A 12,324-nucleotide genomic window follows, 5' to 3' on the forward strand; every position below is an offset into this window, starting at 1 on the left:
ATCTTTTTCTGTGATTTAATGAAATTACCATGGCAAGAACGAATCAATCATTTTGCATTTTTCATTTCCATATGTTATATCTTCTTTCCTTCTTCTGAATTAATAAATGATTTCATGCATTAAAAAAATGTCATGCTTGTTCTTATTCAGATTATAATTGTCTACTGACTGAGAATAAGTGGTTACATAGATTACCCCCCTCCGAAAAATAAAAGTAAATAAAGAATTGTTGCACACTGCACTATGACTGAACTAACTGCAATAAAATAGAAGAGAAATATGATATTTCTAACCTTGCCTGTTTTTTTTCTCCTTATTTGACTGAGGATAACATCATGCTCACAATGATTCTGTGCACACAGTTGCCATTATTCACCCTTCACAACAAATTCATGTCACTGTAAGATGATTTTAGTCTTGTTTTGTGAATATTAGTCTACAGTTGAGGGTATGGTAGGGGATTTTTCATTATTTCTTTCAATTTTATAAGAGCTGGTCAGCTTTAAAGGGTGCAGTGAAATGACAATAATTCAGTTTAGTTGAAATAATCATTTTTCACTGTTTATCATAGGCATGTGTGTGTGTGTGTGTGTGCACTTTTTTATTAGATTTTTCTGTGATAAAAACACAGAACACAGTGTATAAAGTATAAAATCATCAGTTTTTATAGAATATTTATGATTTAACTTTGGTAACAGTATCAGATTCTGTTAAGATGAGCTGGTTAACCAGAACTGATACTGCACAATAACAGCATTTGCCTTTTTTTTTTGTCATGGCTTACAGGGACATTTTTTTTTAAAAAAAGAAAACCACACTCATAAGACACTTGGTGATGAGATTGATGTCCTTTGTGCTTTTCATGCCATGACAGTACAACATATCTACAGTGCAAAGGTCAGTTGTGTCCTTGAGGTTTTGGCATTTGCTAAGTTCTTTAAAAGCCTATTGAAAGGATATAACAAAACTTGTTCAAAAGACGTACTCTAACTGTGTTTTTTTAAAGATAATATGAGAGTCTGATTGTAGCCAAAAAACCCCCTAGCCATAAAATAAAACCATTCTGCACAGAGGCAATTGTAACTTGCATTGATGGAAAAGCAGGAAATAAATCTGTGTTTCATTCAGGTTTACAGTAACCTTTGTCACTGGGCCAGTGAAAACAATGCAAGAGACATGCACTCCTGAATATACTGCTGTCAAAATGCATCCTCTAGCTATTTTTACTCAACTTCCAGCTGAGAAATATCCATGGTTTCAGATATTTGCAGCACCCCTGTTAAACTGAACTGAGCACCCTCAGGTCGTATGGTAAATGGACTTGTAATTATATAGCGCTTTTATAGTCAGTTTGACTCATCAAAGCACTTTACACTACATATCACGTTCACCTATTCACACACACATCAGGATTCAGTGTCTTGCCCAAAGACACTTTGACATGTAGTCGGGGGAAGCGCATGGATAAAATACACGTGAAAAAGTCTTTTTTTTAATACACTAAATTTCATTGTTCTCATCAACTTCCCTTATCAATTAATTAGAAATTAACAAATACACTCAGTGTTGATTCAGTGATTCTAATGTTATTAAACCTATTTTAAAGGTTTCCCACTATGGGTCTGCAATATTTTTTTTAAATATTCATGTACAAATAATAATAATAATAATAATGCACATCCAATTTAGGGTCTCTTCTAGTGGCAACCTTTCTTGTTGTTTTTTGTTTTTCTTTTTAAAAAATCAGTAGTCAGATGTGTATGGGTCTGCCAGATGGGCATTAGCTTTTTCTGGTGTGAGATCTTAAATGATTGACCTGAATTCAGTAGAGATGTGCGAACTGTACAAGTCATCAGACGCTATATGACGTTTTGCAAGCTCCAAGCTGTTCTGCAAAGTAAGTGGTTGCTGCAATAACTGGAAAGCAATTATTCTCCACTGCATCTCCATTAAACAGACCTCGTGTTCAGATTATGACAATCAACATAAAAACCTTAAAATCATATTTAGTCTCAATCCTTTTACTTTTTTTCTTTTTCTTAACTCAGTTTGAATAATTCATGAGTGTCATTTCTTGGAGTCAGAGTCAGCACTTCAGTCTGCATTAAACCCTTGTTGCACAATATTTCTTTCCTTTGAGCCATACTGTTCAAAAGTAGGCTACCACTCAGGTCACATGTATGAGATTAAGCATGTAACCACATGGCTGAGGAGGCAATTCAAGGAATCAAACTGATTCATATTACTCTTCTTTTTGTATACTGACAAATTAAATTAAAGTTTCTGTTTGAAACATTTAGAAAACAAATTATGGTAATAAAATATGACTTCTTCCCGTGTAACAAATACATGGTTCAGCAAACATATCATGAGCAATGCTGCAATCAGACCTGATGCTGTGGGTTCCTTTGCTCTTATTGTGTGCAAACAAGGACAATACCTCCCACTGGCTGTTTGTAAATGAGCATCTGTGCATGTGTTGAACTCAGATAATATTTATGGGAAGAAAAAAGGTGTTCTTCTCATGCAATCTGATACGAGCAGACTTTAAAAACCCGCTAGCAAAGCCACTGAGGAGACACTCGAGAGGTGAAGCCAGACATGATGCTTCAAGTTCTGCTGCTGCTCCTACCTGCCCTCAGTCCTGCTTTGTCCTGGATTGTAAGTTATTTTAATTTTTCACTATGTCATCCATGTAGATTTATCACTGAATATTAAACGTGTCACTTTTCCAAATGATTTTCAGCCAGTGCAAGATTGGGAGTCTGGAAATGTGACCGCATCAGTGGGTTTGTCAGGTCAGTGTGTTTGTCAGGTGTATCTACCTGACACAACATTCCCTGCCAACCGGGTTCAGCACATGCAACAAGTCAGCAAGGACTTGATTCTGGAAATGGAAATCCAAATAAACAAGGTGCAGTAGGAGAGACCAGTTGCATAAATTCTAGATGTGTGTCTACCACATCTAAAGCAAGATGTGGTAGACACTTCTATATTCCAGGTCTTCTTCCTCTTTCAGATGGAGCGTTATGAGGTTAAGCTGGTGAACTATCTTAAGGAACTGACAGATCTGACTTATAGAGTGTCAGTACTGGAAGGAAGCTCTGAAAATTACATCAAGCTGGACTTTGAGCTGCTTAGGATTGAAATCAGAGAGTTTGAATATCTAGTGTATCAGCTCAAACACTCCCTTAACTCCTCTTCACCCCTGTTTGACAGTCTGTATACTGAGGTGAAAACTTTTTTTTTTACCTACTTGCCAATTAAATCTTTCTTCTATTTTCCAAAACTGAATTTTAATCTAAAGTATATTTTTGTCTTTAGATCCGCAACATGACCCTCATTGTGAAGCAGCTTGAAACTTACGACAATCAAAACCTGGAGGTGATTCGCATCAAGTTTGCAAAGCTGCAGAAGAAGCTGGAGGAGTGCCAGAAGGACCATGAATTCATCCAGCCAGATATCGGTAAGGCAGCTGCCTAAGGTGGCAGGCAAGAATATACAGTTAGACGTTTGGAAATTATTGCCAATATGTTTTTGTTATTTTTCAGGCAACTGCAATCACACAGGGATCTTGAGTATCAGTAAACCAGTGGTGGTCCAACTAAATGCTCATCTGTCAGCAAGCTACCAATATGGCGGCTGGGGCAAAGATTCAAAGCCTGTTCGAGGTTATGAGAATATGTACTTCTATGGTGGATTTAGCAGTCCTGCAGTGTATGATTTCTATTTGTACTCTGACTATGAAAAACTGATTCTGAGAAATGCATTTCAACACCGTGACATAAGAGGGTGGGAAGGTACTGGGAATAATTACATAGTTCACAGCAATACCATCTACTACCAGCGTTATTCACCTTTCAGTATGGCGAAGCTGAATCTGACTGCTCTCAAATATGACTATAGAGTGATTTCAGATGCAAGTCAAACATTCTCCTACATCTACTCACATAATCAGTACCTTGATTTTGCAGCTGATGAAAATGGCTTGTGGGTGATGTATGCCTCAGAGAATAGCAAAGGTAAAATAGTTCTTGCTAAGATTGATGAAAAGTCTTTTGGCATCAAGGATGTGTGGAACACTGGCGTGTTTAAGCAGTCGGCTGGTAATGCTTTTATGGCCTGTGGAGTCATGTATGTCACCAGAGCGGTGGATGCCAACACTGAGGAGATCTTTTACGCATATGACACTAAAACCAAAGAGGAGAAACAACTCAGCATTCAGTTTAAGAAGTTCCAGGAAAAATACAGCAACCTGGACTATAATCCGTCTGATCAGAAGCTCTACATGTACAACAATGGCTATTATGTGTCCTATAATGTGAGCTTTAACAAAAAATAACTGTAGCTTTTGGATCCTATGTATTATGATTGATACGACTGATCTGTTTTCTGTCACCCCTCTGAAACTATGTTTTGTAATACATGGAACTACTACCCTCTATTCAATAAAATCAACCCAAAGCATTCAAATAAGGTGGGTTGTTCTTCACTGTATATGCAGATAAAACAGTGTTACACACGTGTATGTTTCAGTTACAGAAATCAATAATTCCTGCTCAAAATATTAAATTATCTATAAATAAATAAATAATTAAACATTATTCTTTTTCTGCTTGAGCATTGTAACAATAAAGAATCAATTGTACATTTTGTCTCTGTGTGGAAATCCACTAAAATATTAATTCTACTGTGTTTTGATACAGAAAAAAAATGGACAAAGTTGTGAGGCTAATACATACATAAATAAGTGGTTTTATATTGAGTCATATGTAAAAGCTAAACATATCAAGTAAAAAAAATATATGTACTGTGTAACAAACACTGCATCTTTCTTTGGACAGTTTGAACTAAATTAACTGTTTTTGTAGCTATGAATAGTAGCTTCAGCATTAGTTCCAGTTAATGGAGAATCCATATCAAAGGAATAAAGGAACAAAGCAGAGTACCAACAAAACCACAACCCTTTATCTATTAATACAATAATAAATGTATCTTCCTGTAAATTTGCACAAGTATGCTGATCAGCCATAACATTATGATTACACCCACCTAATACTGAGTGGATCCCATTCAAGCTGGCAAAAGAGCTCTGGCTTTTCAGGGTATGGGATATAAGTGTCTGTAAGTATCCTGAGTATCTGGTAAAGGGAGATTTTGGGCTGCTCTTCCTTGTGGGGTTGGGATTTTGTGGATTGAGCTTGTTACGCACATATGGCATCCATCCATCCATCCATCCATTTTCTATACCACTTATTCCAAGCTGAAGCCTGTCCCATCAATTAGCAGGTAAGGGGCAGGGTACACCCTGGACAGGTTGCCAGTCCGTCACAAGACCATTCAAAACCAGTTTGAGACTTTAATTCAACACACAGATATGATATATAGAACACTTTGTCCTTGTACAAGTCGTATTTATTGTCCTACAATGACTAACTCATTCAGAAGCCGTCTTTCACATGACATGTTTTGATGTACAAAGGAATTGAGCACGGATAATTACAATTGTCATGGTAACACCATTTCTTACCAGGTTGATAAAACATTCTGACCTCCTCTGATTGTAGTCACAGATTAATCAAAAAAGCAAACAAATAATTCAATTACACCAGGGTTTCTAACAGGAAAAGTACCTGGATTTCACAGAAGATGAGAAAGGACTGTGGGTGATCTATATCTTAGAAGAGATAATGGCTAAAATTGTGATTGTTAAAATAGATAAGAAATCATTCGGCACTAAGAATTGGTGAAAAACTTTGGCGTTCAAGCCTCACATGGGAAATGCTGTGTCATAGTGTGTGTTATGTATGCCACTAAGCCCATGGACCTGAAAAAGAGAGGAGATTCATTACTCATATACAGGATTCCTTCCAGAAATTTTGCCAACTTGCACAAAAATCCCACTAATTAGAGGCTTGGTACATCAATGGTTACTATGTATATATATAAGAATAATGCCTCTTGCACTTAATTTTCTGTACAGTAATTAATGCACCAGCTTTGTCCTATATTCTGAAATCATTGTGGCCATGCTGATGCTTTAGTAATAAAATCAAAATCAGGCACTCAAATTTGTGTCCTGTTTATATTTCAAACAAAATCTTCCCTTTTTGTCCTTTAGGGAAAATATTGCAAGATCACATCTCAAATCCATGCTGGTATCTCTACCCTTTCTGTAAACCAACCCTCCCTTGGTGGTGTGTCTGTGGAGGGGGGACCTCTCCTTTGTGCTGTAGTTGGAGCCTGGCTCCATCTGGTACTAAACACCAAGACCCAGCACAATTAAAATTCTAGAGAGGATGATCCTTCCATTCATAGTACAAAACAGTCATTAAACACCATTATCATCAAGTAAAGTGAGTATTTCTTCATGGGATTTGTCAATAGTAGAAACTAAAATTACAACTCAAGTTTATTTTCAATAAAAAAAAATCAGGATTTAAATGGCCCTCACACTGTGCACAAAAACAGCACTGTCTCTTTAAATCTTTCAGCATCAGTCAGGATGAAAGGGGGGAAGTGAATGCCGTGTGTGAAATGGTACCCTGAAGTGACATCACGTTCAACCAATCAGCAGCCTCGCCTGCGCTCTCCCCTCCTCTTCTTCTTGTGGGATGAGTGTGTTCTAGCAGCTCAGGACGCAGGCCAACGCTGCTGCTGCTGCTGCCACCGCTGATGCTGATGCTACTGATGCTGGGGCGGAGGGTCCAGGCCATGCTCGCCTCACACCAGGTATGGTTTGTGTATTTCGGTGTGTGCACCTGTTTCTTGTAATTTATTTGCCTTTATTTGTTATAATGATCTGCTAGCTTACTAGCTATGCTCAGAAGATGATGGATAATTGTAGAGGGGACTGAAGATGGCATTGTGTAGTTCCTGACACTGCTTAGATGATGTCGCATCCATAGGAGTGTGTACATTTCTGATGCTTACTTTTCAATTTGTGGTTAAATTGTGAAAGAGGTAACATTAGATTTCATACATGTTGTTTTCTAATAAGCAATAGCCTTCAGTTCCACACAGGGGATACATTCATGGCATAATGTTGATTTTTCCACATTATTTTAAACAAACAATTCATTTTCTTCTAGGAAATACTCAATTTTCACAGATTTATATAAGTGTGTGGGTGAATATCTTTGTGGCATACACAGACATATATTATTAGAATGATGTCTAATATGGGGGTGTCAATACCTTACCTATAGGCGTGTCTTGAGGGTTTTTTGTCATGATAAATAATGTAATTACCTTGAGACAGTGTGTGCCTAAGCCTTCTGAGTCATCTCTCTGTCTTCTTGGACATCTGCAGCTCTGTTTCTTTCCCTTCATTAGAAATAGTAGGCACAAGCTTGTACTCACTTCCTGTTCTGCTCTAAAGATTAACTCCTTGTTTCCACTGGCTCAGCTGATCATGTTCTGCTGTAAAAGCCTGAGCCTTGGAGTCACAGGGGGCAAAGATGCACCGAGCACAGAGACAATAGACAGAGATGCATCTTGTTGTTGATAAGACACAGGAGCAAAGGTGAGTCCAAAGCCAAACAGTTGTGGCATTTGAACTTTAAGAGCCAGACAGTAGTGTTATGACTCAATTTTAGAGGCTTGAGGTTTAGTTTCTTTTTCTAATTTTAAAAAGCAACTCATTTCTAAACTTCTAGTCCAGTTTAATAACCAGCTGCATCTTGCTATCTGTGCAGTGAACAGGCCTATCTGGACCTGGACGGATCCAAAACGAGGCAGCAATGGCAAAGAGAGATTACTTGGTTGAGGCGGCCAAGCAGATCCGCATGGCACTGGACAGCGAGGTTAACGAAGACTATGAGGCAGCTTTCAGTTACTATAAGAACGGGGTGGACTTACTGCTGAATGGAGTGCAATGTAAGTGGGAGAAATTTGGTCTTTAAGGCTGCATGAGTCAGTGAATGTGGGGAAGACATGTGATGGGAAAATGAATAAAAACAGGAAGTCAAAAAGCCAAAGGTTTGTTTGCTATCTTTACGGTGTCAGTAGCTATAACTGTGTGTGACAGGGCAGGTCTTCTGTGGCATTTATTCACATATCTTAAGGAAATTTCATTTTTATTTGTGTCATAATGAGTTCGCCTGCTTTACAGTGGACCCTAACAAAGATCGGCGGGAGGCTGTGAAGAGGAAGACAACCCAGTATTTAAAGAGAGCTGAAGAAATCTTCATAACACATCTACAGGATAACCTTGGAAAGGGGAGCTCTCATTTAGGGGTAAGACAAACATCCTATTCTTCTTAGAATATATGAAATATGTAGTGATAAAATTATGCAATATAAAAGGTGTGTGGCCATTTTTCTAGACTATTTCAAACATAGTCCTCTAATCTTACACTCTTATTGCAGGATAAAGCTTGTAATGAGGCATGTTAGCAATATTATATTAATGCTTTTACCTCAGTCACCACTGAAATGATCATCTTTTGGTTTCATTACCAGGGCTACAGTAGTCTAAGATTTCGTCCAATCAGACACCTGAGTTCACCTGTAGAGGATCTGGAGATGTGTAAAGTAGTGGGAGTTAATGATAAGGTAAGATAATATATATATATATATATATATATATATATATATATATATATATATATATATATATATATATATATATATATATATATATATATATATATATATAATTTATTTAATTTTTTTTTTACCCACCATCTTTGTTATAATATAAGTGTTGGCTAAAGAGAATGAGAGAGTTCAGTGAACAACCTCCTGCACTCAAACCATAAACACTGTTTATAGTGAATTATGCTGTAAAATAATTTACTGGCTTTTTTGTGATAGCCTGAATATGCTGATTTTCTTTCCAAAGGTCCTGGTTGTCCAAAGTATGGTCAACAAAGAGATGTTTGTTGTAAAGGTAAGAATGTACTCTCATTTAATATGTGGTTGCAATTACAATACACTCACACATGATTTAAAAAAAAAAAAAAAAGTCTAAGTCAAACAAGGATCCAGTGATGGTGATGTTTTGGGGTTTTTATCTGGCAATAGTCCAGTTCTTGTATCCTGCGGTAAGCCTGTCGATGGAAGCTCTCTGTCCTGTCTCCCTGAGTATCACAGAGCATTGATCTGCCTGCGAGCTCTCAGCTTTTTAGTCAATGCAAGTGCCCCTCAAATTTCAGTGGAAGTAACATATCGGCGCACATTTCTAAATGGACAAGCATTTGCTGTGTGTGTGTATGTGTGTGTGTGTGTGTGTGCATGTTTAAACGCCACATCTTTTTCCTCGCTTATAAAAAAGGGGGAATAACTTTTTTAAAACAGTTGTTTGCTTTTTGCAGAGCCTGGTCAAATCGAGCTGGGAGACCAGGGACCAACCAACCATCATTCCTCAAGGGGTGCCATACATGGTCAAGCTCCTTCGATATTATGTCAGTGAAGATGCTGTGTACCTGCATCTTGAACATGTCAAAGGTGAGGCTGATGGAACTTTTTTTTTTTTTTACATGCAAATTAGGTTTATTCATACACTGTTCTACTAACAATTGAATGTAATGTAATTTTTTAAAATGTATTTCCATAGGTGGGAGGCTATTCTCCAAGTTACATACGTTGAAAAATAAGAAAGCCAAGGAACACCCAGAATGCTTGACCTCTGGGCATCACAGTGTCAAGCTGAAGACCAGCCACACATCACCCTCAATCAGCACAGCCTACCAGCACAGCAACAGGAGTACAGCAGCAATTCCAGGGAAATTAACTGATGAGAGCCCAGATGACTTTCCAACATCTTGGGATGAGACTCAGCAACGACTGGAAAGCTGTGGGACTCATTCCTACATTGAGGAGACAGGTTGTCTGCAGAACACACGCTCTGCAGCATCATTTTATAACAAGCTTGATCGACTAACCTTACTCTCCGGCCCGACAAGAACACAGGTCAGCACCCACATCATACCACCAGCTCCTAGTTTGTGTTTGCACTCCAGTGAAACTCAGGAAAAGCCTGCTCTCCCTCTCTCTTGTACTCGTGTCAGTCAAGCTCTTGATGTCATGTCAGAGCTCACTAAAAAGAATGCCGGGATGGGACTAATGGAGTGCAGCTCGGACTTTGAAACGGCTTGGAAAGCTGTAGATCCAGCACACAACCGTGAGAAAATAAACCCCTATGCAGTGACCAACAGTGATTTAACAAGTACACTTGCACAAACTGGACCTCATACAAACCAGACCTCATTTATTAAAATAGGATCATCAAACAATGAAAATAAGAGTTTGAGTTCCTCTCCTGCCATTTTGCATCTTCCTCTCCATTGCCAAACCCAAATCCATGGCAGGGCATCATGGGAGACTAATGGCACAAACCAGGGATCTTTTTTAAGTAGTGACCCTACAGAGACAGTTACAGACTTTAAGGAAGACAGTCCCACTGCAGAAGAAAGGAATGGAATGGTTGTCATCAGGAGCACAGACCGAGCAGTATTTTCTGACCAAATGGACACAAGGATGGACTCAGACAGTTCTCAGCTTTTCCCTTCTTCCCTTTGCTCCAGCAGTACAGAAAAACAGGGTTCATTTTCAGGGGTCCCCTTGAGCCTCTCTGAAGTCAGTTATACAAACAAAATATCTTCAAGTGAAGGAAAAAAGGATGCAGAGGTTTCCTGTGAGGTACTTAGTCCTGGTGAAAAGAAAACAACTGTTAAAGAGAGATCACGTGTAGGCTGGTTATCTTCTGATCTTGGAGCAACACCCCAAAGGATGAGAGAGAATGAGGATGCTTTCCTTAAACCAGAGGGAGCAGAAGGGCAGGGAGAAGACCAGATCATTGAGGTAGATGGTTGGTGCCATCTGCCTCGGTTCCCTGTCAAGTCCTCCAGGTCTGCTGATAAGACCATGCAGAGCTGCTGGGGGCTTCCAGAAACAGAGGTGCGTGTGTGGGGGGCACAGATCCTGTTGGCCTTGGAGAGTCTGCATCAGCAAGGCATCCTGTGTCAGGACCTCAATCCTAGAAATATTCTGCTCACCAGCAATGGTGAGTCAGTAAACTCACTGTCAAAGAACACATGAAGAAAACCTAGAAACCTTTGAGTTTAACTTGACAAAATGTTTTCACAGGAAAGGTGTGTTTGACATTTTTCAGCCAGTGGAGTGAAGTTCAGTCAGAGATCAGCTCCAAAGCCATGGAACAGATGTACTGTGCTCCAGGTAAACTGACACCGTTGCCTACTCCCTGGTGTAATCCGCCATCTAGTGGCAATACACACATAGTTCAAGTACTTTGAATTACAGAGGCATATCAAAACATAAAAACACATTTTCAGGAAATGTTCAACATGACCACAGCATAATTCAGTATATTGTGTGTTGACAGAAATCGGTGGAGTATCCAGAGTTACTGAAGCTTGTGACTGGTGGAGTCTTGGAGCTTTGCTTTTTGAACTTCTAACAGGAATTGTAAGCTAAAAAACAAGTACAAGCACATTCAGAATTTAACAGTGAAGTTTGAACCATTCCTACATAATATGATGAAGGTAAATTTCTTTTAATGCTCCTACAGCCACTGTGGCAGCTTCATCCTGCAGGAATTCACTCCCACACCCAGCTGATCATCCCCGACCACCTGAGCACTGCAGCTGCATCTCTGCTTACAGAGGTGACATTTAAGGCTTAAAAATCCAGCAGTGCTTCTGTTCTAAAAATCTTGGGCAATAGAAAATCAAATTGTAATCAGCTCTTTGTGTTGGACTCTGAACTATTTTACTCCACAGCTGCTTCAGTTTGATGCTGGCTACCGCTTGGGTTCTGGAGGTGGAGGAGTAAGCGACATCAAGTGTCATCCTTTCTTCGGTGGAGTTTCCTGGAAGGCTTTGACCTGCTAGCAGAAATGGCTGCTCTGCATCTCATCTATTTGTGACACTGGACTTAAAAAAAAAAAAAATACTGCTGGATCCTACTGTCACCAGAATGGATGGAGCACAGATTTGGCAGCATTTTAGTGCTTCCCAAAGAAAATGACTTAATAAAAGTGGTGAAATATGTCCCATAGTTGATATGGAAGCACATTGGGGAACTTAAGAATGCATATTAGGTAGCTATTTTTTTCATATTAACTTAATGATTACAGTGCATGCCAACTCAACCCAATCTTAGTCAATTTTAAAAATGTTGACTATCAACTACAGCTATTGTAGAAAGCTAAAGAAAGCAGGCAGTAAATTGTTATACCTTTGTCTTATATCTATGAAAAATAACATCTTATAATAAATGTTTTTAGACTTTTAGTTACTATTAACTGATTAATTTTAATCCCATAGAGGATGAAGACAAAAACCGTACACACAGATTTAT

At 38.7% G+C, this 12,324-nt stretch overlaps 2 protein-coding genes across 4 annotated transcripts; both read left to right on the plus strand.

The window, feature by feature from the left end:
• Positions 1-2,601: 2,601 nt before the first annotated feature.
• olfm4.2 (olfactomedin 4, tandem duplicate 2) lies at positions 2,602-4,342 on the plus strand. The gene is made up of 5 exons (XM_041972021.1): positions 2,602-2,661; positions 2,747-2,914; positions 3,020-3,232; positions 3,325-3,466; positions 3,552-4,342. Exons 1-5 carry the CDS (start codon positions 2,602-2,604, stop codon positions 4,340-4,342), a joined length of 1,374 nt encoding a protein of 457 aa, XP_041827955.1.
• A 2,309-nt stretch (positions 4,343-6,651) lies between these two features.
• On the plus strand, positions 6,652-12,257 carry rps6kl1 (ribosomal protein S6 kinase-like 1). 3 transcript variants are annotated; one of them, XR_006008708.1, is made up of 12 exons: positions 6,652-6,732; positions 7,409-7,525; positions 7,698-7,878; positions 8,114-8,238; positions 8,464-8,556; positions 8,846-8,893; positions 9,318-9,450; positions 9,560-11,008; positions 11,117-11,181; positions 11,348-11,430; positions 11,534-11,629; positions 11,745-11,775. XR_006008708.1 is itself a non-coding variant. In XM_041972018.1 (12 exons), the coding sequence occupies exons 3-12, from the start codon at positions 7,743-7,745 to the stop codon at positions 11,853-11,855; spliced, it is 2,364 nt and encodes a 787-aa protein (XP_041827952.1). In that variant the 5' UTR covers positions 6,652-6,732; positions 7,409-7,525; positions 7,698-7,742; the 3' UTR covers positions 11,856-12,257. The 3 variants fall into 3 exon arrangements, 2 of the variants coding, with proteins under 2 accessions (XP_041827952.1, XP_041827953.1); XM_041972018.1 differs by having other exon boundaries at positions 11,092-11,181; positions 11,745-12,257; XM_041972019.1 differs by having other exon boundaries at positions 6,673-6,751; positions 11,092-11,181; positions 11,745-12,257.
• The last annotated feature ends 67 nt before the right edge of the window (positions 12,258-12,324 follow it).

The sequence above is a fragment of the Melanotaenia boesemani genome, chromosome 20 (assembly GCF_017639745.1).
Source record: "Melanotaenia boesemani isolate fMelBoe1 chromosome 20, fMelBoe1.pri, whole genome shotgun sequence".
Taxonomy (NCBI): domain Eukaryota; kingdom Metazoa; phylum Chordata; class Actinopteri; order Atheriniformes; family Melanotaeniidae; genus Melanotaenia; species Melanotaenia boesemani.